Source organism: Nelusetta ayraudi, unplaced genomic scaffold, assembly GCF_046127955.1.
Source record: "Nelusetta ayraudi isolate G7.1 ecotype Tasmania unplaced genomic scaffold, CSIRO-AGI_Nayr_v1 ptg000017l, whole genome shotgun sequence".
Lineage (NCBI taxonomy): Eukaryota > Metazoa > Chordata > Actinopteri > Tetraodontiformes > Monacanthidae > Nelusetta > Nelusetta ayraudi.
Window position 1 is genome coordinate 3,013,931 of NW_027466067.1, and position 24,601 is coordinate 3,038,531.

General features: G+C 42.4%; 2 protein-coding genes across 3 annotated transcripts; one reads left to right on the forward strand and one right to left on the reverse strand.

The window, feature by feature from the left end:
* Positions 1-5,771: 5,771 nt before the first annotated feature.
* On the forward strand, positions 5,772-8,886 carry acot8 (acyl-CoA thioesterase 8). Of its 2 annotated transcripts, none has more exons than XM_076024763.1 (6): positions 5,772-5,993; positions 6,541-6,677; positions 6,755-6,980; positions 8,077-8,234; positions 8,325-8,516; positions 8,644-8,886. In XM_076024763.1, the coding sequence occupies exons 1-6, from the start codon at positions 5,791-5,793 to the stop codon at positions 8,760-8,762; spliced, it is 1,035 nt and encodes a 344-aa protein (XP_075880878.1). In that variant the 5' UTR covers positions 5,772-5,790; the 3' UTR covers positions 8,763-8,886. The 2 variants fall into 2 exon arrangements, with proteins under 2 accessions (XP_075880878.1, XP_075880879.1); XM_076024764.1 differs by having other exon boundaries at positions 5,944-6,083.
* Positions 8,887-9,196: 310 nt separating this feature from the next.
* ccndbp1 (cyclin D-type binding-protein 1) lies at positions 9,197-13,611 on the reverse strand. Its single transcript, XM_076024765.1, has 11 exons — positions 13,252-13,611; positions 12,535-12,594; positions 12,189-12,268; positions 11,973-12,054; positions 11,756-11,852; positions 11,406-11,479; positions 11,154-11,230; positions 10,796-11,055; positions 10,460-10,520; positions 9,782-9,828; positions 9,197-9,462 (listed from the first exon to the last, which is right to left on the reverse strand). The coding sequence occupies exons 1-11, from the start codon at positions 13,325-13,327 to the stop codon at positions 9,354-9,356; spliced, it is 1,023 nt and encodes a 340-aa protein (XP_075880880.1). The 5' UTR covers positions 13,328-13,611; the 3' UTR covers positions 9,197-9,353.
* Between the last annotated feature and the right edge of the window lie 10,990 nt (positions 13,612-24,601).

Consider the following 24,601-nt stretch of genomic DNA (forward strand, 5'->3'; position numbering starts at 1 on the left):
AGGAAATTGAACAAATTCTCTCTATTTTTTTATTCTTACAGTTTTAAGCCTCACTTTGCATTCCACATGGTTTGTGTGTGTGTGTCCCTCTTGGCAGCAGATGGAAAAACAATGGGTTGATGCACTTGCAAAGCTAAATGCAGTCATAATGATCCTGGAGGAGGGAGGGTGGGGGGGGTGGGGGGGTTGCAGTGGAGATATGGCGAACAAAGATGCCTTCTGTCAGCCTCCCGTTTCCTCAGCGCAAACTTCTGCTTTCCTGAAGCACCTTCTCCTGTTGCTCCTAATAAATTCATGTATAATAAAAATATTTACCGTGTTTTTTTCGACCATATGTGAGCATGTGTTGTTCATTTACATCATCCGCTGGAGTGCAATCAGCGGGGAAACCATCTCCTCCCAAGGACTGCAGGAGAAAATAAATAAGAGGGTTTTTCCTTTCTACTCACCGAACTGTTGGACCAACACTTTAAAAGCATGAAATTTATTTAAAGTTTACAGTCCGACTGGGGCCCGCAGTTGTTACCATACGGACAAGGTCTCCGCAGGATTTCTTCATGTCTTTTCGCCCTTTTCAAATCCTGTCTGGTTGAGTTTGCCCGTCTGGGTTCCAGACTTTGTTCTGCAGAGAAAAGCCCCAAACAGGATTTCCACTTTCCCGCCAAGAGTCGATTGGATTCGGTGACAATAGACGGCGTGAGCTCATTCATTCTCATTATGGCCCCTCGGTCAAGGACTGGAGCTTGCTGCAGGATGCATTAAGGAATTAACAGGTCCCGGCATGAATAAAGCTCCCTGGACAGAGAGATGAGGAGCAGTGGAAGATCTTTTCTTTTCTTTTTTTCTTTTTTGAGCGGTGACCTCATCTCCTAACCCGATGACTGCACTGGGATTCTGTCCTAAAGAGATTCATGCCGAATACAAGTGGGGAGTTGACCTCAGCACTTCACCAGATTAATACGAGTTCCCACTGGTACTGTGAGTGTTGTGTGTGTCTGTGCATGCTTAGTGTGTATGTGTGTGTGTGTGTGTGTGTGTGTGTGTGTGTGTGTGTGTGTGTACCACAGGACAGGTAGCTGATTTGATTGGGTCACTGGTGCGAAGCAGCTGCTGACTGCAGAGCATCTGTCCATGTTAATGCTAACAGCAGAGACACCTCGGCCGGCGTCCACAAGGAAAGAAGACAGATTGTTTGTCCGGCAGCTTGTTACTTGAGTGTGACATCATACGACACCACAGGTCCATTTATTTGTTTTCTTTGCATTGATTCTCTCGCGAATATGGTTTTTCTCACACATTGCGTCCGTACACGTTGAGGCATGGAGGACGGCGCAGGGGGAGGCCGTCTCGGTGTGATCTGTACAACAGCAGCTCAGGGAAGCCTCCAGGTTTTTCCCTCGGCTGTTGACTGTGCTTCAGGGGCCGAGGTGGCAGTGAAATATGAATCAAACAATGAATGTTGCAGAGAAGAGGAGATGAAAAAAACACATTTTCTCACTTTGGCAGTTCGCTCTGAATGTCAATTTATTGGTAAGCATAAAGAAACGATGCAAACACACACACACGCACACACACGCACACACACAGAAGAAGGCAAAACTCCTGCTTTGCACATCACTGCCCAGCTTTGATTAACTTCCCTGACCTCTGACTTGGTTGCCGCGTAGACCTGAGTCGTTCTCGTGGAAGAACAAGATGTAATAATAATAATTAACCAACACTTCCTGTGAGTAGCTGCTCCTCCTCCTCCTCCTCCTCCTCCCCTGCCCGTCCACGTATTGGGTTACTAATGGCTTTTTATCCACTGATGTATGAGGCAGTGGCAACAGTCATCCACGGAGTGGCCAGACATTAATATTTACTCAAGGGGGGGTCAAGACAGAATGGATCAGGCCGTCTTCAATAAAACATGCCACCATCAAAGTGACCCCTCCCTTTTTCATCCTCCTCCAGCGGCGGCATAACCCCGGATAGATTTACTGCCGGGCAGCCTTTTATTAATCTTGGTCCGGTTTTCCGCAGGTCTGCGCCTCTGTCATGGGAGTTTAATGGGAGCGGTGTAATCCACTTCATGCCAGTGTGCGGGGGGATAAATCAATGGACAATAAACTGCTGGTTTGGTCACTTTGTGGGCTGAAACATTACTGTAAAACGTGATCAATGGAGCGCGTCGGAGAGTAAAAGCTTTTAGGCAGAAAAGCTGCAGATCGGAGTTTTACAATGCATGCTTTTAGGCTTAATATGAGTGTGATGTGGGGTTTGGGGATGCACCATTATCTAAATGTCACTCTGTATGGCCGGTGGTGAAGCGGGTCACGGACATGTTGCCATTGATTTGTACCTGATTTAACAGTCGAGGGGGCCGGCGGACAAGCAAAGTGGCTAAACAAAACATACCTATCAGCTCACGGCCACTTTGGCCCCTTTGGCCACTTTGGCTCAGAGAAATCAGCGAAATAATGATTTTCAGCTGCTTCCACAGAGGTGGAGTAATATCTTTCCTTTCAGTGCAGATGAAGGGGAAAAAAGTAAGAATTTCTCGATGAAATATGAATATGTCCCTGTGGCTGTCCCTGTAGCAGAAAAAGAAGAAGGGTTAAGTTGGGTCAATTGGACTTATTCTTGCGATCTTGAAGATGTTTCGCCTTTCAGTTCTTTCAGTTCTTTCTGTTTTAAGAACTGAAGAAGCCTTTTGGATGAGAGGCGAAACATCTTCAAGATCGCAAGATCTAGTCCAGTTTCAACAACTTAACCCTTCTACTTCAACCTTGATAAAGGTGACAAAGATGAGAAAAACAGGAGGAGGAGGAACACATTAGCACAGTAGCTATCATTACTTCAGCGCTGAAGAGACAGTCTTTGATGCTGCTTTTATTAGTTGACAATGCTGCATGACCAACTTCAGTGAGTCTGGGGTCTTGAAGAGAGAACCGTTTATTGTACAGGCTTCAGAATGTCTTTGGAGGGAATGGGGGCATCAGTCAGGCTCGATTCAATTATTTGATTAGGAGCTTTTTATTTGAACAGAAGAGCAAAGGTGGTCCAGAAATTACCCAAAAAGTGGGTCTGGGGTCCGGATAACCTTCAGTGAATAACAAATTCTCTTATCGGCAGCTCACATGGAATCTTATGAAAATTGCACTGGACTTTTTTTTTTTATTATTCTTATCAAGGTTGAAAACCTAGTTTATTTAGAACAATTACATTTTTTTCAGAAGGCCTGCACTCTGTTGTTTGGTCGGGCTTGTTATTGATTTGAATTTGATTAAACCAACTTCTAATTGAAGGACAACGCCCAAAGCTGGAAATAGACTGTACAGTACGTAGGAGGAGCAGCAAAATCGAGCAGCAGAAGATGAGATTATTTCTCAGAGCAGGATTAGGGGGAAGTAAGGTGGCGACTCTTTTCCTGCCATACGTTTTAATTGAACTTTGGACCAACAGAGAATATAGAAATCGGTTGAAAAGTGGTGTGGAGAAGAGAGACAGTCAGACATGGAACATAAACAGCCTGTTTATTGCAGTGGTTCGCGTATTTTCCTTGTGCTAATTGATTTTAGGTTGGTTCCTAAGATGTGGTTGATTTTGTCCACTGCATCAGTTGTTTTCTGCTCTCAATTAGTGGAATCAAGCAAAACAAAGCTCATCCCTTTGGTTTTCCTTCTGAAAGCCCAAAATGATTTCCCTCGTTGTCGCCCAGCTGGCACATACAGTGGCCAGGGAATTTTAAATGTCAGCCAGGGGGGGAGGAACGCAATGCAATTAATCTCCGGAAAGGCGAAAACACGTGTAAATGAAAAAAAAGAAAAGGTGCAGGGTGAAGGACCTCTTATGGCATTGACTTCGACTGCTTTCTGGGATCACTGCGTCGCCTTGTACAGATGAGGCAGCTGATCCGTGAACAGCCTTGTTATTTTGCAGTCTATTGGCTCTTACATTCACAGAACAGAGCTTAAACAAAGGTGGATGTATTGTTCTGTTTTGTTGTATGCATTTAGTATCGCCGAAGCTGCACTGGTTTGAGCTAAGTACAAAGCAGCTTCAAATCAAAAAAGGGAAAGAAAAAAAAAAAGCAATGACGGTGCAGCAGGGGGCCGTGGGCTGTGAGTTTTAATGGAGGTTTGATTGCTGAAAGTGAACAAAAGCTTTGATTACAGGAAACATTTTCTATATTTAGTTCAGAACCTTTACCCACCACCCAGCAGTCTGGGATTGAGCGCCTGGCCTGATGCAAGACTTTGCTTCAACCAAATGTAATTTCCACTTATTTATTGTTTGTCCATATCGGTTTCATAAACAAGAGTCAACAAGATGATAGCACGGTTGTTTTTCAGTGTTAAAATGTTGTGATTAACATCTCAGTTCAGCTTGCAATGTTTTTTCTGCAAACCCCAGCAACCCTGAGTGCTGGAGGAAGCGGGTATAGAAAATGGATAGATGGATGGATGGAAGTGGAAATGCGCAGTAAAACTGTTTTGTTTTTTTTTGTATTTTTTCTTTTGATAGCAGTTTTCCCATTTGGCAGAAACTTTCTTTGCAGATAGACATGCAGCAGCCGAGGACCTATGAGGGAGGAAAAGTGGGGGAGTCGCGGGGCCCTGCCACTCTGCCTCAGAGCCAAAGCTTTCAATTCTGACCTTGGAGAATGGCGAGGGAGGGGCGGCGGGGGTGAGGACCATTAGATCACTCTCATTTTGCCCCTCCTCCTTTTCTTCGCTTCACCTCCTCATTTCTCTATCCGGGCTTTATTAAGAATTAAAGCCTCTAAAAGTACATGAAAAATGCATCTTCCATCCTTACAGCCTTTGATTCAAGATCACAGGCAGTTAAATTGGGAAATGTAATAGGAGACACAATCAAACAGTCATATTGATGAATATGAACCTGATATTTCTGTGTAAATACTGAGAGAGCTATTTAAAGACACATAGGTTGTGGGGGGAAACCCACAATGAATAATTATGTAGATTTTAAATTATAATTACCAAGTAAATACATAGATTAGTATTAGGGGTACATATTATGTATCTCCATTAGCTTCTCAGAAAAGACAGAAATCCATCCTTTGTTTCTTTGTGATGTCACAAAGGACGCCAACGCCTCTCTAATGCATCTCCCAATGTCCATAGCCAGGTATTGCTTCCACCCTCTGAGGTGACGTGTTTATAACCTCTTCCAGAAGATCTAACAAAGCACCTATTTCATGAGCATGCCGCAGAAGGAGATTCCAGTAGGCTCAGAGCAGGAGGTCCAGGGCTGATAAACCGTAATGAAGTATGGGCGGAAAAATGACGTATGGGCACAGTTTGACAACAACGCTTCCGGACTAAGGCAACACGTGGTGGAGTTTGCATGTTCTCCCTGTTTCTGTGTGGGTTCTCTCCAGGTTCTCCGCCTTCCTCTCACAGTCCAAAAACATGCATGTAAGGTGAATTGGAAACTCTAAATTGCCCGTAGGTGTGTATGTGAGTGTGAATGGTTGTTTGTCTCTATGTGGCCCTGCAATGAACTGGATACTTGTCCAGGGTGTCACCCTGGCTTTGCCCTATGACAGCTGAGAGAGGCTCCAGCAGACCCCTGTGTCCCTGAGCTCAAGAAGAAAGGGGAGGAAACGGGCATTGAAAATGGATGGATGGGATTCTAGACTAAGTCTAGAAACTGAACTATCGAATGCCGAACTCGGTTGAAATTGTCGTAAAGTTGTGAGTCGTACAGAGTTAAGCCAGAGGGTAGCAGCAGAGAGCTAACGCTGTTTTGAAACCAACGAAGAAGAGAAGTTGACAAGCAAACATGGCGGAACGGGAGAAAGAGCAAACAGCGGCTGATGCCAGCGAGCTGGCCGCAAACAGCTGCTATCCAGACCCTTCTGACCTACCGCAACCGGCTCACGAGGAAAACGGACAAAGTTCGTCGTCACAGTTCTCCTCGGACCTGAAGAGCGTCCTGGTTACCAGCGTGCTGAACTTAGAGCAGCTGGATGTTGACCTGTACAGGTAGAGCTGGCGGGCTAACCGAGTGGTTGCTTCTGTTTGCTTGGCAGGTGCTCTTATGTGTCACTGTGTGTCAATTTTGAACAACAACATGTACGATTTTCATTTGTTTTTTTTTTGTTTTTTTATCTCGGTTACCGACTACACAGTGCACGTTAATGTATTTAACACACCTTTACAATACACAACAGTATACTCATGTAGACTGAGATACTTGAACTACACAGTATCTCTTTCGTGGTCTCAACAATATTAGCTGTTAAATGAGTTCAAATGTGTGTTGAAGAGCCTTAAGCATCAAGGGTTTTTGTCGTTCTCATCATTAAAAAGGGAGCTTGTTTCACACATGCCTCATCTCTTTCAAGCCTGTTGAATTCGATTAAAAGTAAAGATTTACATATTAGTTATTTGGCCATAACATGATAAATTTGCTATTTAATAAAAAAAAAAAAAAAAAAAAAAGGTGCTCGATAAACCAATGAAATTTGTGTAAAAGATTCAAATGTACTGTTATTTTAACAGCTAATCCACATATTTGTGTTTTCACCAGAGGAACTCACCACTGGGTGCCTAGCAGTCAGCGTTTGTTTGGGGGTCAGATTGTGGGTCAGGCGCTAGTGGCTGCGGCCAAATCTGTCAGCGATAGTCTTTTTGCACATTCTCTTCACTGCTACTTTGTACGAGCAGGTAAGATGCAGCATCACTCGGCTGGTTTTGTGATGAAAATCTGTCCGCCTTATTGTTCTTTCACCATCCGTCTTCAGGAGATCCTAAGGTTCCAGTTCTGTACCAGGTGGAACGTACAAGAGACGGCCGCAGTTTCAGCGTGCGCTCAGTGAAGGCCATCCAACACGGACAGCCCATACTCATTTGCCAAGCCTCCTTTCACATGCAACAGGAGAGCCCCCTGCAGCACCAGTTCACCATGCCAGTGGTCCCACCACCTGAGGACCTCCTCACCGTAGAAGAGATCATTCATCTTTATCTCAGGTAAGAAAAAAAAGGAAGAGAGAAGAGGACGGCCTTCAGTCACAGAACAAATCCCAGTAAGAACTAAGAGTCCAAGGCCGCCCTCTGGTGGTACAAGCTTAGAACTGCAAGGGAAACCTTAAAGCAGCTCTAGATAACTTTTGGACCATAAAATTATTATTCCAAACTCAGTAAAGCGGTACATAAACGATAAATAGGATCAATGGTGCCGCCTCGGCAGCGAGAGGGGGGTTGTGCCGGCTGTAACTGCACTGCGTAACTTTCAAGCGTGACCCGACAGGCCGGACGAACCACTATACGGCAACGTCACACGTCTATTTAGAGGACTATTACAAATACATAAGATTATAAAATGACGGAATGGAACCCAATAATTAACCTTGATGAAAGACGAAGTAATAAAAGTGTTGAACGTTTGCTACGACATTATTATCAATGTCTATTTTGCATTTCATAGTTTTTTTTTCCAGAACACATACGAGCGCTCCAGGTAGGAAAATATTAGTATTTTTCCACATCAATAAACTAGCGCTGCAGCGTGTTTACTTCGTCACTTTGCCATTTCCACTGAAAGTTACCTAGAGCTGCTTTAAAACTATTTGAATCTGCCCTCGTCACTAAAACTGTGTTTGCAGAACTTACGATAGAACTGTGTTTGTTTAAAGACTGAAGTTGTGTGATGGTTGTAACACAAAATATTTAAATTTGGCTTTTTATATTGGTAATAACTTAACATATTGCCAATAAATACATTAATAAAAGTGTATACTCGCATTACAATAAAAGTCATTTTGTTTTACTACCCTCAGAACGATTCTCATATATGTAAGAATATACATGGAGCAAAGGTCTTGCTCCTAGTTAGCTGCAATCTTGTGCCACCATTTTCCCAAGGAAAGGAAGGCAGCACAGCAGTGCCCTGAATACAAATCGTGCTGTCTGACGGGCTTCCTTAAAAATTTTACACTCTGGACCATTAAAGTAAAAGTTTAAAGCCTCATGTCAGAGTGGGCACTCTTCCCAAACAGTGTTGTTGCTGGGTCAGATCGCCTAGACACATGACTATGTTTTTTTTCTCCCTCTGGGTATCTTTCAGTAAAGCTGACCTAGCAGAAAATGCTAAACAAGGTCTTAACAAACTGCTAGCCAACGAGGTCCCCATAGAGATAAAGCCGGTGAACCCGCCACACTTCTACAGAATAACTGCTGCTGAGCCAAGGAAGCTGTTCTGGGTGCGAGCGCGAGGACACATCGGTAATATGGATTGAGCGGACCTTTACACTGCCCATCTCATACACATTTCCTTTTGCATCAAATAACTTCTCAAACTTTGATTGTGTGTAGGTGAAGGCAACATGAAGCTGCACTGCTGCGTAGCGGCTTATGTGTCGGATTATGCATTCCTGGGCACCGCACTGTTGCCGTACCCCAACTACAGGGCCAAGTTCTCAGCCTCCTTGGACCACGCCATGTGGTTCCACAGCACCTTCCGCACAGACGAGTGGATGCTGTACGAGTGTGAAAGCCCCTGGGCTGGTCAGTGTCTTTTAAACCCCCCCCCCCCCGTGTCAAAATTCCACCAGTCTGTGTTACAAAGCAGAGTTTTGGTTGCATAATTCATGGCAGAGGAGGACTGATGCGTTGCCCGTGTTGTGTCACACAGGGGGAAGCAGAGGGCTGGTTCAAGGGCGCCTGTGGAGGAGAGATGGAGCGCTGGCAGCCTCCTGTTCTCAGGAGGGAGTCCTCAGAGTGAAACCTGTGGCAGAGCCCAGCAAGCTATAAGCACATTCCTGAGATTGTCCTTATCTGTATTTTTCTAATTACATGCATTTCACTTAATTTATGGAAATGTAATATATTAAATGTACCAAGTTTGAATTGTATTTACTTTAAAAATGTTTTATTATATATATATATATAGATATATATAGATATATATAGATATATAGATATAGATATAGATATATATCGAGAGAGAGAGAGAGAGAGAGAGAGAGAGAGAGAAAAAAAAAACTCTGTAGGGCTGAGCAGTTGTCAGGGATGAAGCTATTGATGAGACTGATCGACTGCGACATCTGCAGCAAACGGTGGTAATCCAGAAAATAGGATTAAAACTGCACCACACTCATCTACAAGCCAGCAATGATCAGGATGACGTCTACATTATCCATAAGGACAAGACTAGATATCTTGAAAACAACCTCACTGAACTGAAACATGTTTTCAAGGCACAGTTTCCATCGTTAACTGCAACATTTAATACATCATTGCCGTACATATTAAAAATATGCCTTGGTATGCGGGGATATGTCATGAAGCTTTTCAAGCAGGATGAGTTCTTGCGTCAACAGTCCCCTTTTAAACACATTCATGCTAGCTGTCCTGGTGAATGAGATCCTGGGCTTTTTGAAGGTTGTGGTCGACGGCTCCCTCTAAGAACTGAACCCAGGTCAGCTGAGATTCTCCACAAACATGGCTGGACCTGTGCAGGATCATTGACAGACAGTTTAAAAAAAAAGGGGGGGGGGGGGAGAAACACTTCAGACCTTTGAAAGAAACTGGGTACACATGAAGTGATGAAGTTTCTGTCAGGATGGAAGTTTGAATTGGATGTTTGACGGTGTGGCACAATGAAAGGTGATTATACTGGTTTTCTATCTTTCCACTGAAATATTCGTAGGCTTTCATTTGCCAGTTATTACATGTGCGGCTCCTTAAAGTTTAAAGAAGCAACCAGAACAGGACATAACTCTGGGGAAATGTTTTGGACAAAAAAAAAAGTAACAGCGGCTCGCTCTTACCTGATGATCCCCAGAATCTTCTTTAACAGCACTGCCAGTTTAGAAACCTGTAAAACATTAGGATACAATCCTTTTAATTTCATACTTTCTCATTATTTGTGTAAAAGTTTCAATTTTCTGTTTGTTTAGAAAAGTTTTGCATAGCAGAAAAAGGGTTGCTTAGAGATTGTCATGGGAAAAAGCTCAAACTGCTGCAGTTTAACTGGAAAAAACAACAACTCAATAGTCAAGGGGAAGCTTGAAAACAGTTTCACAGACACAACACAACCAACAGTGACTGATCTTTTTCCTGGCAGCCTTTCTCTCTCTTGCAGTTAAAGGTCAAAGTCAGTTAAAGGGACAGAATCAATTTTCCTTTTTTTTTTTTTTTTAATGTAAAAGCCTGAACCAGTATCAGACGTGTACTATGCTCACATACTATCCATCTGTTCCACTGTAATGGTACCGTGTAAATGTCCACGAACCATAATGATGTCCAAGTGAAGCTGGACCTGTCAGACAAATCTCTCAACGTTTTACGCGACAGGTGCAATATTTGCATTTCAGTAATGGAGCATTTAATCGCAGTTTAATGGACAGCTGCGCAAATTGCATTTAGGTCAAGGGTTTGTGAATGTCACTGCTGAAATAGTCGGGTGTCTGTTTTTCATCATGAGTGATGGTTTGTTTGCATCTTACATTGCTGTCTACGCCGCTGTAGTCCATGGGCGGGTAGAGACACAGTGCCAGATCATCCACACTGAAGACAGACAGCAAGATTTGTTTACATGAGCAAGTTTAATCCCATAACAAAAGACCGTTCATGTTATTATAGAAATATGTAAACGGAAAAAGGGGGTAAGGCATATTTGGTGTTTGTTGTAATTTCCTCATGAGGAAAAATTTTTGCACATCTATTTTTCACAACACGACAATATTCCTCAGTATTTTCAGCTTAAAGCGTAAGTAAATTTTAAAGAACTAGAACATCTCTCCAATATGTGCGTGCGCGTGTGTTTGTGTTTTCATTCCTACCCTGGACTGATTTCTTTGCTGATGTCGGCCAGGTCATCGAGCTGAGCCACATTCTGAGGTGTGCTAACATCGCCGTTAGATCTGACCGCTGCTGACAGCTTCCTGAGGCACGCCGCAGACGCCTTCATCAACCCCTGGCACGGGCCAATCACAAGCCGGTCCCGCTCTGACCAGTACGTGTCCTGGTTGTCTCGGGGCACATCTCCTTCCTCGTGACCGTCCAGGATGTCGCTGAAGGGGTCTTGGACTTCGGCTAATGCCTGAGAAGAATGTTGGTATTCACTGTTGTTAGCGAATAATTAGCAGCTATGTAACGCATGACACGCTTCATAGTTCCAATACGATCAGTGCTATATACCTGTTCCATTTCCTCTATTGCATCCTTCACAATTCCAGTCTCAGCAGACAGAAGCACTAACACAGCGCCCTTGTTATCTGCAGAAAAGACACATTCATTAATTAAACAGCCTGAAAAACAAACTAATAAGCTAAAAAAAAAAAAATTCAACAATAATGACTTTCTTCAAATGTGCTTTAGTGGCAGATATAGCTAAACTCTCGAAACCATTGGCAATCCAAACAAACACCTACAAATATTTTTGAAACTGACCTCGTGGCAACTGGGCAAACTGGTCACAGGCAGCCCACACGCCTCCTGTTGAAGTTAACTGTTCCTGGTTTAGACTAGAGGTGAGCCGAAGAAAATGAAAGAAGAAAATTTAGACAAAATTACTATTTACTTGTTATCTTTATACATTTTAATCTATTAAAATGGTGTTTAAACTACTACTAAATACAACATTAAAGCATTGGCATCTCTAGAGTGTTGAATAAAGAGATAGATAATATTAAATTGGTTAAAACTGTAAAAAAAAAAAAAAAAAAATGACCCTGGCTCTTAGAGAGAGAGTGTGTCTCATGTGTTTGGCTGAAGGTATTTTGAAAATGAGCAGCACGCACCTCTGTAGCGGAGAGCTCAGTATAATCTCCAGCAGCTGTGTGACTCCATCCAGAACCTCCACTGTTGCAGCTCGGACCTGTCGTCGCAGACTGACACCTGACACACACAGGAGAAGTGGAAAGAAGGAGCTATTACAGGTATTGCTTGTTCTGACTACCACATTAAATGATAAATTAATTTAAATCTTCATCCTGAAATCAATCTAATTGGATTTACCATGGCTCTTTGGAAGCCAGTAATACACAGTTGTCAGGGTCAGCACACTCTTGAGGATGAAGTCTGCTAGCTTCTCTACATCCTGCAAGCAGAGTGGTACAAAGAGAAACTGAACATGTAACAAAATAGAAACGTCTGATTGGGCTTCATCAGCTTTTAAATGAACCTTAACTGGTCCAACATAAACTCAGTACATTGTCTTTCTAATGGTCAAACCTGTTGTGAGGGCAGCGGGGGTTTGGAGAAAGCCAAGCTGAGTTTGGTGGCTTCCTGTGACACTGCTTTTGCTGCCTGGTCTGAGGAAAGACGACAACAATAACTATATCAGAATTAAAAAAAAAAAAAAAAAAAAAAAAAAAAAACACCCCTCAAATTAGCTTTAAATTTTAGAGCAATGCCTACAAACAACAAATACTTGTTTTTAATTGATTGGGGATAGATGTACTTGTTATTACTCTGTGCAGTGCAAATGGACATGTTTGAGACATTTTGACTGATGAGATGAGAAATTGTCGTATAGTCACTGATCTAATAAGAGACCCACAAGGTTACGGTACTCAACTCAGAGTGTCCCAGAAGTTTGAGAGGTTGAACGCTCCGTCTGACTCATTGGATTCTCCATCTGATGTTGGATAAAAACAAAGAAACAATTAAGGCATTTATTGTTTTTGACATTATGAACCCACAGAATATGCACTTACAGCCATATCTTGTGGCATTAATATAATTATTATATTGTTATTGTCATTTTGGCAGAATGGCATTTAGATCAACTTAGCTGTATATATATATAAAATTTTTGTTCAGAATACGTTATCAAACAGAAATGCACTATTTGCAATACTTGCAATATTATATTCTGTAAAATGAATAAGCCATCCTTAAACTTTCGGTTGTCGCAGAACACTTGCAAATGACGGTCATGGCAGCGATAATACTAAGATCGTGTTCGTAATTAACTACAATCGTTTCATATCGAAAACAGCACACGAACTACGAATATTTAAACCTACGATGCCAAGTAAACTTCAGCTGTCTAGAACGTTCTCATAGGCCGGTCTAAGATACAGCACTTACTTGCGTTTTAGCAAACAGTCAAGAGCTAACATAACCAATAGCAGAAAATATAAACAGTACACATTTAAAACAGGGGGAGGGGAAGTTTGAGAATAAAAACGAACGTTAGCTTAAGCGTTGCGATCAGCTAGCTAGCTTCTCTGAAGCTAGAGTGAGTTGTGTTGCTTTCTTAAAGAAAAGAAAAATCATCAAAATTATTTACCTTTTACTCGGTCCCGGATCGACTGAATGGAGTTCAGAACGTTTCGCAAAGGCAAGGAAATGTTTTCAGCACTCATTGTCAACAAAACGTTCAGACAACAGTTGTAACGTTCACATTTCTAAAACGACACAGACGTGCATGTGTTGTGGAACTATAGACAAGAGAGCGATGTTTGACCGGGGACAATTATCACTGACGCACCTAGAAGTTATGGAACTACAGTCGGGTGCCGATGGGACGGGATTACAGATTTATAACTGCAGTAACAGTCCTTCTGTGTCTTCCTTCAATAAAAACAATGCGACAACCAAAAAAGATCAGGAGTTATTCACGAGTGCTCAGAAAGTCATCTCAGTACAGCCTGTTAAATCAAGATTATTTTGACACGTTTGGTCGACGTTCTGCACTTGAAAGTCAGTATATATAATCTCGAATCAAAGCCACCCTAGTCGAATTTTAGGAATTTGATTCTTTCTAGAGCAATACACCCAAGTTTTTATTTATTTATTTTTTTTGTCATGCCAAGGGATGGGATTAATTAAGACGTACGGCTTAATATCATGGTTTTGGAAGGGGTACGTGTACTTCTATGTACGTGTACCCCTTCCAAACAGTTCATGAAGGAGCACCTTTTGGCGCTCTCTCCACTAGATGTCACTGCAGTGCCTTGAAACCTCACTATTTAACCCTCCAGACGCTATTAAATTAGATGTGACCAGGAATGCAGTTCCAGACTGAAAATTGATTATACCGGCAGAGTTCTATTACTGTGTGAATAACTGCATTAGTCATAATGGCAAAGTACCATGACGTGTCATACTGATAATTCTGGGACCTCGCAATAAGAAGAATTTGAACCCTCTAAAACATTTAAATTACTGACATTTCAAAAAGTGATCAAATTCATCAAATTTACCAACGAGTTCCACAGACATGTTCTCATCAGTAGTAAGCTGCTCATCGTCCAACATCTCCTTATAACCAGTGACCCGAATGTCCTCTTCAGCAGTGACAGTATTAGGCTGACAAACCCAGATGATTTCATGGCCTGGAAAATTAAAGGCTGCTACTGTCTGTTGGACTCTTAAACCTTTCCTTTTACTCAAATGTCTTTTTCTTTTTTTTTTTTCTTTCGTCCAAGTACACACAGACAAAAATTGCAAGTGCAAACAACTTCAGTGACATCAAAATGTCTAGACTTTTCAAACAAAAAGAGTTCGGTCTGTGTTTCAAAATGATAACTTCCCTTAGTTTAAGTGCACAGGATTCATTCTGTCTTTCTCTTGATAATCAAGCAGTCTAGACGTTGTACAAATGTGTTTTCTTTGTCGTGCTTCAGCCTTCCCTCGACTGAAGCCGGTGTTTGGGTGTGGGTGTGTGTGTGAAGGAGAGAGGCACTTCAGCCTTTCTTTGTTCACTTCTTTACTCCCTTGCTCCCTATTTGTCCCTCATCTGTCTCCTTCAGTCGGTGTATTTTACGCCTCAGACAGATTTTCCTCTCAAACCAAACACTCTGAGGATTTATGAGAGGAAAAAAGGGAAAATCATTTTATCCTCCCCCTTCCTCCCCCCCTCCATCCACTCTGTCTCATTTCCTTCTGAGCCTCTTTTTTTCTCTGTTCCCTCCATCTCTCTCTCTCTCTCTCTCTCTCTCTCTCTCTCTCTCTCTCTCACTCTCTCTCTCTCTCTCTCTCTATCTCTCTCTCTCTCAGGTGTGATCTGTGCGGGGAGTTTCTGTCTAGACAACCGATTATACTGAATAATGAGAGTGAGGGAGGGGAGGGCAGAGCGAGAGCGATGTAAGAGGGAGAGAGAGGAGAGGGTGGCAGGGAAAAAAACAGGAGGGAAAACAATAAGCAATGGATTAGAGATGAGAGAAGGAAAGAGCAAAAGGGAAATGGGAGAGGAAAAGAAATGAAGGGATGACAAAAGTGAAATGGAGCAACCAGGAGAGAAAGGAGGAAGAAAGTAAGACAGACAGAATAAAGGAAGGAAAATAGCTCAACGAATGAATGAGCAGAATTGACGGAAGGCATTTGTGCACTCATCCACCCAGACGCACGCACACACACACACACACACACACACACACACACACACACACACACACACACACACACACAGACTAATAGGCTTATCCAGAGCAGTATTTTCACTCTTTAAACTCTTTTTCCGTTTTGCGCATTTGCAGTATGTGTGTGCGTGTGTGTCAGTGTGTGCATACTGTGTCTATATTACTATGTACTAAAAAGCTCAGTTGTGGAAATCATTCCTTTGTGATGCCACTGAGGGCACCTCATTGATACTTCCCGCCGGGTGGTGACATCACCCCCAACCCCTTGCTGGTAACGTCGTCTCCTGCCAAACATCTGGATCCAACAAGGCATTAGTTTTAACAGAACGCTAGAACTGCCCAGGACTGAGAAGAAGAAAAAAAATGGTCTGAAAATGAATATAAGGGACTATTCATTACTACGCAACATGGGACATTGGTTAGCACTGTGACCTCACAGAAAGAAAAAAAATTGTGTATTACTTTCTGTGTGGAGTTTGCATGTTCATGTTAAAGAAAACAGAAGAAGAAGAAACCTGAGAGAAAAGTGCTAAGTACCGCCGCTCTGGGATGGGTAGACGTGCAAAATACTGAGCACAACAGCATAACAGTTAGCAACAAGTGCATAGAACGGGATGGGATGCATTGCTAATGGATATTAAACTATGTTGGGCTGCAGGAGTCTATAAGTCTAGGAGCACGTACAGCACATTAGGCTAAATGGCAACTCGGAATTGTCCATAAGTGTGAGTGTAATTGTGTTGGCCCTGTGTTGTCCAGGGTGTAATACAGCCGGATAGGCTCCGGCACGACTGTGACCCTGAGTGCAGGGCAAATGGTGGCAGAAAATGGGTGGATGGATAATTTTTAATTAATATCATGGTTTTTTTGGGGGGGTGATAAAGCCTTGGTTACACAGAGGAATCAAACCGTTAATCTTCATCTTCCAGGAAATAACAGCCTATAAGTACTTTCTTATTCTCTGCTTTAGTCATAACTGAAAGCAGAGGAAGTGAAAGTCAGTGAGAGAGGCGGTGAGTCAACCAGCGGTTGAAAACGGCGACTTATCATGCAGAAAGTTAAAAGTCAAAAAAGTAAACAACTTAGTAAGGCAGGCAGGCAGGCAGTTAGTGAGGGTAAGCAAGACAGGTGGTCAGACAGTCAATATGAGACACAAAAAAAATGCAAGTTGACTTAAGAAGCACAGGATGTAGAGATTAGACAGTAAATAAGAAGTAAATGAGACTCTCAGACAGGATGTCACTGGATCTTAAAGCCGCTGTCAGAACTTGTCAACCTCAAGGAAATGCCGCTGCTTAATTCAAAATCATCTGGAAAAATCTTGAATAAACGTCGACATTAAGATTACTCTCTGGATCAATTAAGGCGAAAATAATTTTCACAATAATAACAATGTAATAACCTAGAGAGATTAAAAATCTAACTTTGCATGAAGCAAATATGTTTACACAACCTTGAGTGGTTATAGTCTTGTTTCATTTCCAACATTAAATGTGTCCAACTCACACTGTGTTGCAAACTTGGCAGTGTGTTGCAGCTTCTCTCAGTTTCGGCCAACCGGCAACAAATTAAGATGTATTCACATGCTCTTTTAAACAAGTTCCTAATTGAGAAATGTTGCAGTCACAGGACAGAGGGGTCATTGGGTTCACCGACTCCTGCAGCATTCCAAAAGCCGCTGTCTGCCAGCCACTTTGTGGCGCGACTAATCTGGTCTGCGAAGGTGAGAAACTAGACCCGGCTTTCAGTTTATCCCTCAAGCTGTTTCTTTTGATTGCCAAGACAACATTCTGTTACTTTTCATGTGTACAAACGAGCAGGGGACTATGAATATCCTCCGGGGCAGACTGTCTGAAAATGCACGTCTTTATGCCCATATTTAAACAATTATGGCAACCTCCTCAAACTTTTCTGTGATAGCAGGCTGTCTGGAAACGACAATAAACACTTGTGCCTTTCGCTGTGGTCGGACGCTGTGCCGTTTGACCCAGTTCTATCGGAGCGTGACCTGAAGAAGCAGGCAGGCAGACGGTCAGACAGGCCTCACAGACGCAGGCTGTCTGTTAGTCAGACTGCTGGCGGAGGAGATACGTGGAGGCAGCAAACTTGTTACGCTGTAATCAGATTAGCGTGGTCATCCAATGACATCACTGAAGCGCCCCCACAATTAATAGACATATAACGTGTGTGTGTGCGTGCGCGCGTTCTTGTCTGCCTGGTATTTTGAGGACTGTACATACATTTCCAAAGAAACGAGTGAGGACATGTCCTCCAAATTAGGATATTTTGGCTGGTCCTCACTTTTCTTTGCAAATTGGTCTTTAAATTTTAGGGTGTGGATTTAAGTCTGGAGACGATTGTATGATTTGAGGTTTGGTTATGGTTGGGGCTCGGGTTTGGGTTTGGGTTAGACGGTGCTGAAGAATAGAAAACGAATGGAAGTTGGCGTGGCTCCTCACAGCGATAGAGAGACAAACGTGTGTGGTATCTTCACACACACACACACACACACACACACACACAAAACCAAGCAAATCTGTTTATGTGTGTTTGTGTGATTGTCTTAAACACTATGTCTGAGGTTGTGTCACATCTGAGCTTCTATTTCAGCAGCTGTGTTTTAATTTTCTGGAATGAAAGAAAGCATACATAATGGGTTTCAGTTTGCGTGCGTGTGTGTGTGTGTGTGTCTGTGTGAGTGACTGTGTGTGTGTGTGTGTGTGTGTGTGTGTGTGTGTGTGTGTGTATGTGTGCTGGTGTGCAGCCCGACTCCCTCTTTTCATCATTTTAATTTGTCTCGCCTGCTCGCTCTCTCAGCTTACTGTTTTTTTCTGTCATTCATAGGAAATTGCAATCTTCATAAGATAGTTTAATTTCATGTTCCTCACAGACACTCTCATAAAGACACAGGCACACAGACTTAATTGAAATATTGTCTGAAAGGTTATATAGTATTATCATTTTTTTTCTTTTCCATTTCAGCCATGATGTCTCTAAATTAGGTCTGCAGGCGGTTTGACGACATTGTGTGGTGGCACAGGATCATAGGAATCTATATTAAACCATGGTCAAAAAAAGGCTCTTTCCTAAGACTTATCATCTGTATATTAAAACCAATACAAAAAAAACCTAAAAATAATAATCATAATTCATGTGATTTTTTTCCATGTAAATTACAGTTGATTGTTCGTCTAATGATTGCAGAGTTAGAACACCATCAAACTCCAGCGTCTACAAGTGCAATTCCTGCTGCTGATTAAATGATGAGAAGACTTCCTGCACCTCGGCGACTCTCGAGCTTCTCTGGCATGGCAAACACAAAAACATTGCCGCATCCAAAGTCTTTGCCGGTGAAACCAGTAAATTAATATGCTAATGTAAACACGGTGGATTTATTTCAATTTCCACTCTTCCCTTTGAATTTTTATTCCCTTTGTGCGAGCCTTTATTATTCTTTTGTTCCCCTGCGTCCCATCTAAGCTGCCTCCGTCATCCTCTCCCTCATTGTTTACAACACAGCCTCTGCTCGACAGAGGACATTTTTAATAGTCTGCTGTGTCTAGCCTGAAACAGGAGCAGTGGGGGCGTCGGAGTGCCAGGGGTGTGGGGGCTCAGGGTGGGCGAGTGAGAGAAAAGATGGGTGCAGGCTGAGCAGAGAGAGGTAAAGGTGGTGGTGGTGGTGGTGGGGGGCAGGGGGATGCAGACATAAAGGCAGAGCAGAGGGCGAGATAATGAGATAGAAAAGGATAAGAGGGAGAGAGGTGGATTTGTTATTCTTGCAGGGTGTTGCGCAGACACAGACACAGACAGACATTACCTCACACAGCTGCTGCAGCGAGGGTGACAGTGTGTGAGTGTGTGTGTATGTGAGTGTGAGTGAGTGCGTCTGTGTGTGCGTCCGCAGGCTTCAGCCGCATTTCGAGCAATCGTGTTTTGTTTCGTGGTTGTTCTTTTTTTTTTTGGTTTGTTTGTTTTTTACAGAAAGAGACAAAGCTCGTTCCTGGACAGTGTTTGTGTTATCAGAAATGGTTCTTATTTTGAAAAAAGACTATTTGCAAGTTCAGTTCAGATCCACCTGATGATCAGCAGCGGTTTCTTAAAAGGCCTGGTGAAAGGATGACACCTCAAAAATAACGAGGCACAAGCTAGTTTTGAGGAGATGCACACGGTAAAAAAAAAAACTTGGAAAACTTGGGTGTCCTGACTGGTTTTTGCTTGTGCAACTGTAAACACTGCAAAGACAGGATATGGTGCGTTCATGCCATTTGACGAGGGGCCATGCATGATTGGGCTGAGACGTGGTGAGACGTTGCAGTTAGCAATAAATAAGGCGGGTGATGCAATCGCAGCCATGTATGTGCACACTCAGACAGACTCAATGAAGCAAAGGGACATGAGCCATAAATGAGCTGCACCGTCTTCGCAGCATCCCAGGGAGTGTGCAGCTCGTGACGTGACGCCACAAGCTGTTTTTTACCTTTAACTCTTTTTTACATATGAAAGGAGGATTTATGTTTCCGTTCTAGTTGTTGAGAAATGATTGCTTTCTGACCACCATCGGTCCATCCTTGGCAATGTCCTCTGTCACGTCGTCCATGGGTTATTGTGTTCGAAGGAACAGAGCAGACAGACTCAAAGAGGAATCGCTCAGCCACCGTGTTCTTCCCCAAACACGTCAGACACAACTGCGGTGCTCTTTAAAAGCTGTTTGTTTGCCTGACCACTTGCTGACACTGCTCAGCCTGCTGTACAAACAGTGTCCCGCAGCCGTTTCGTGGAGCAGCTGGGCCCGAGCACAGTAGCAGCAGAATGGATGGATGTGTCAGGGCTGCTTACACGGCGCTGATGGGAAACATCTGGTGTAGATTTGGAGTAGACGGGCAAAATGTCTGGAGGTTGCTCAGAGAGTAAAGATATTCGAGAGGGAGGACGATCCCGTCACAATCAATCTGCTCTCTCAATGTTATTCAACAGTTCTCTATCATTTTTGGATGATTTTGCAGAATAAAAGATGGATTTATTCTGAAATGTCAACAATTTTGATGAGAATCTGCCATGACAGCACTGTCTACATATTAGGTCACACTTTAAACCTCAAGTCATTCTACATTTAGCATTTGCGTGCTGATTTTTCCATCTCTTATCTCCTATGACCGGAGATAATGTTTGATTGTGGGCTGCAATTTCCAAGAGCAGTGCGACGTGTGCGAGCACTGTAACTACAAGGAGTGAAGTCATCCTCTGGATTACAGGTACAACATTCTGTCATTGTGTTGAAAAGTGACTGTAATTACTATTGTTCTTGTGAGATTTCACGTTCCTTTCTCAGCGCTAAAGCATGTGTCTCACATCTGAGGAAAGTAAACCAATGGAAGCACAAAAAACAACAAATGCGTCCTGTTGAACTTGACCAACTCGTGCAACATCCTCCCCAGCCTTCACAACATTAACGCAACCTTAACTATGTTTTCATAGCTTTTGTCCAACAGCTTGAAGTGGATATTTACAGTGTGCACTCAATACTCTCTATTGATGAATCGCCAGTCTTGGGCGTCTACTTATTACAATGTTCGGCAACGGCTCATTAGGGGTGCGTCAGTCCTACTGTCAGCAGGCTCTAAAGTTTTAACCATTCTAAAGACGAAGATGTTTTTGCCGAGCAAAGTTTCAAAGTGATGACAGGATTTGATATGAAAGAGATTGAAACTGGAGGCTGAAAACATTACATCACGAAAGCTTTGATGAAGTTTTGCAGCGGCTCATCAGGAGGCCAAAAATGTCCTCCGAGCACAAAATTATCCAAAAGCGAGATAAAAAAAATAAAATAGATAAATTGCCTGGTGATATTTGATCAACTGCAGCTGCATTCCTTAGCCAAAGTAGCTGTAACTCGTTTATAGTGTCGTCTCGCAAAGATTCTTTAATGATGTCCTTGCGAAACCTTTCCCATCATGTGTCATAGTTATAAAACCTTCTATAAACCCTTTTCTTGTGGTTTTAAACCTAAACTGCAATGCTAATGCTTGTAGACATCAAGAACTGTGTGAAAATGATGCTTATTTTTCCCTTCACTCTTTTCTAGATTAAAAAACAAAACAAAAAAAAACCCTGAAACATTTTGTTCCCATGTGGTAGTATCAATGGAAAGAACACATTCGCAAAAAACACAAATGCAGAATGTGGTCGTGGAAGAGTGGGATTGCTCAAGCCCGTCGATTTTCAGTACGGAGCTAAAGTCAGATTAGTGCTGGCCTGTCTGTCTGCTTTCACGGAGAAACATGCTTAATCCCTCCTTAATCCCACCTGCAACGGGATTGGCCACCGCCTTAGGCTCTGATGGCTATTACCCCGAATACAGGCATTAGACAAAGACTACCACACACCTGTACCAAGACGCAGACATACACATAGTGAATAAATAAATAAATATATGAATACTTCTTGACAGCACTTCTTTTGGACATGTGTTTGTCTCTGTCACAAATAAGGCACGGCAAGGAAACTCAATTTTAGAGGGCAGGAAAAAGTAGGATGAAGCCAGGGAGAGTCAGACAATCAAAGGAGGGATGTAAGCAGACTTTCTGTGTATACACAGAGAGGAGGAAAACTGAATGAGACATTTGGACACTGACAATGTGAAGACAGGGGTGCACGCAAGCCGCTACTAAACCAATCCAGTGCAAAAACCAGCTGTAAAAAGGAAATGGCATAGAATAAAAGACGAGAAGAAACAAAGAGACAGAGTAAGACAAGAGAGACACAGCACCGTGCTAAAGAGTCACATGGCTCTTCCGTCTGCATTTTGTTTTACTCCAGGGTTTTGTTTTTTTGTTGTAGCTGAATGGATTGAGTCTTTCAGCTACTGTCAACTGAAGTCAACCTTCAGCTAGCTAACATACTGCCGCTTAAATGTCACTGGCAACAACCCGAATCACGTTAAATTGCCTGCAATGAAAAATTGGTCCTTGGTGACTCCACATGTAAAGAAACTGCGGATCTAAAATAATAATAGAGCTTGTCTTCCCTCGGCTAGTTTGTCTGCCTTTGAATAAGAAATGTCTCATAAAGTGCTATCTCGCCCAAAGGAAGCACTGTTACAAAAAAACAGTTTTCTTCACAGGAAATAATAAAAAGGAATTAGACAGACTGAGGAGTGCATATGTTACCTTCATGTTCTTTTTTAAAGCACCAGCATGCACTTTATTCTACCTCAGAAAGTTTGTTTAAAGATTGTTTATATCATCTTTTTACTGACTGTAAAGGGAGCTAACGGCACCTCTGCGACTTGCACATCATGCTCAGCTGGCCTGATATAGGGCTATGTAACTAGTGCCTGTCCACAGTGGACAGCCATGTTCTCATGAGGTGCTGGGCAAGCAACCAAACTTGTGTAGTCCTGTAGCAGGCTGGCTTTGTGCACTAGGGTGACATTCTGTGGTACCAGTGTGTAAACCGGTGGTATCTTAAAAAACAAAACAAACACACGCGTGTGCGCGCGCACACACACACACACACACACACACACACACACACACAATGCAACGGAGCTTTGGGACCCAACCTAACAAGGAAGTTCTCTCAACTTTAAAAGAACATCTCTGGTTAGAAGTTGAGGGAGCTGTATTTTCTCCTTGCACACAAACAAACTGATGAGATTGCTCTCATCAATTTTTAATGGAAACTGCAGCAATTTCACTTTTGCAGCAGCATGGAACAAAACTCATTTATAAACCTGGGAAGAAAGAGGAGACTATCCAGACAGCGGAGAATTCAACCTTTGGGTTTGCACATGACAATCAATCAAACTCAGACATGTGTTTGTCAAACTGCCCTTTCCAGATACTCACCAGATCCTGAAACAACTTTCTTTCCCAGCAGGGCCTCCACTTTGAAGTCTAAACTATTGTCAGCCTTAAAGCCGCCAACATAATAATAAACTGATACAGTCACTCAGACAAGAGTCAGACAAGCACAGTAAGAGCGGTCTTTAACGCCGTGATTCACCCACTTCCTTCATCAAAGACAGGGTGCCAAGGGATGATAAAAGAGGATGACCGCACCTGGTTGTCCGTACAGGTGACTCAGCCCATTTAGCCGAAAACTGACTCACTGTCAGCTCCACAATTATTAGCCTGTCTGGAGTGAGACCCCCCTTGGGAGCAGACTCAAGGGTTGTTATATTAATTCATACATATATTTGGTCTTATTTAAAAGGCAGAATCTTGCTGACCTGATTATGTTTCTGCTAAGTTCACAGGAATAATTCCCTTAAAAATGGTTCCGAGATGTTGTTCTGCTCCACATAAATGAAACCGTACAACCAGGTTTCAGTCAACCTTGGTATTCACTCATGTTAAGTTTTAACAATGAAATGAGTCCGTGTCCAACCGCAGATTGTCCAGACTTGACATCAACAGACTCCATTCCTGGTATCTCTAGTGTCATTTCTACTGTGGCTCAGCAGGGGGAAGCAGAGGCGCTGGTGACTTTTCAATGGGCTGGACAAACAATTGTACTGCTATTCTCATACTGACAGTCATTGGAAACATTGACATGTGACTATCACATCTTAAAACCTGACTTAAAGACTTGTCTGAGGTCAACACTGCCTGATTTTGTTATTTTCGTAAGTGAAGGCCACAAAAATATGTGAGTGCAGTGACAAGACAGCAGTAGAAGGAGCTAATTGGTAAACTGCTCCCATGTTCCAAGAAATTAAGCAACAGAACCTTGTGAAAAGCCAAGTCTTTGATTTTATGAAACTATTTGCTCTGGACTAACCAGCAGTGCTAATGTTGGTTAGTTGACTCAGTCTAGGCAATATCGTAATATTGTTTCAACCAAGCTATGTTTAAATGAGAGATTATGATATGTAACGTATACACTACTGCATTACTCATGTAGATTGTGGCGAAAAATTAAAAGCTAAATGGACCAGCATATTTGAGAAAAATGTAAAAGAAAATTTTCTTCTTCTTCTTCTTCTTCTTCTTCTTCTTATTATTATTATTATTATTATTATTATTATTATTATTATTATTATTATTATTATTATTATATTAAGTTGTGAAGTAGTAAGTATGTGAATTTAAATGTATATTTGATACGTGGTAGACTTAGACTACGGTTCGACTTTAATTGCATTTTTAATATAATCTTGTCTGTCTCCACCAGAGGTCAACATTATAAATGGACATAAACACAGTGTTACAGTGAATCTTTAGTGCACATTCATTTTTCATAAATGACTCAATGTTACCCAACCCAGTCACTCAA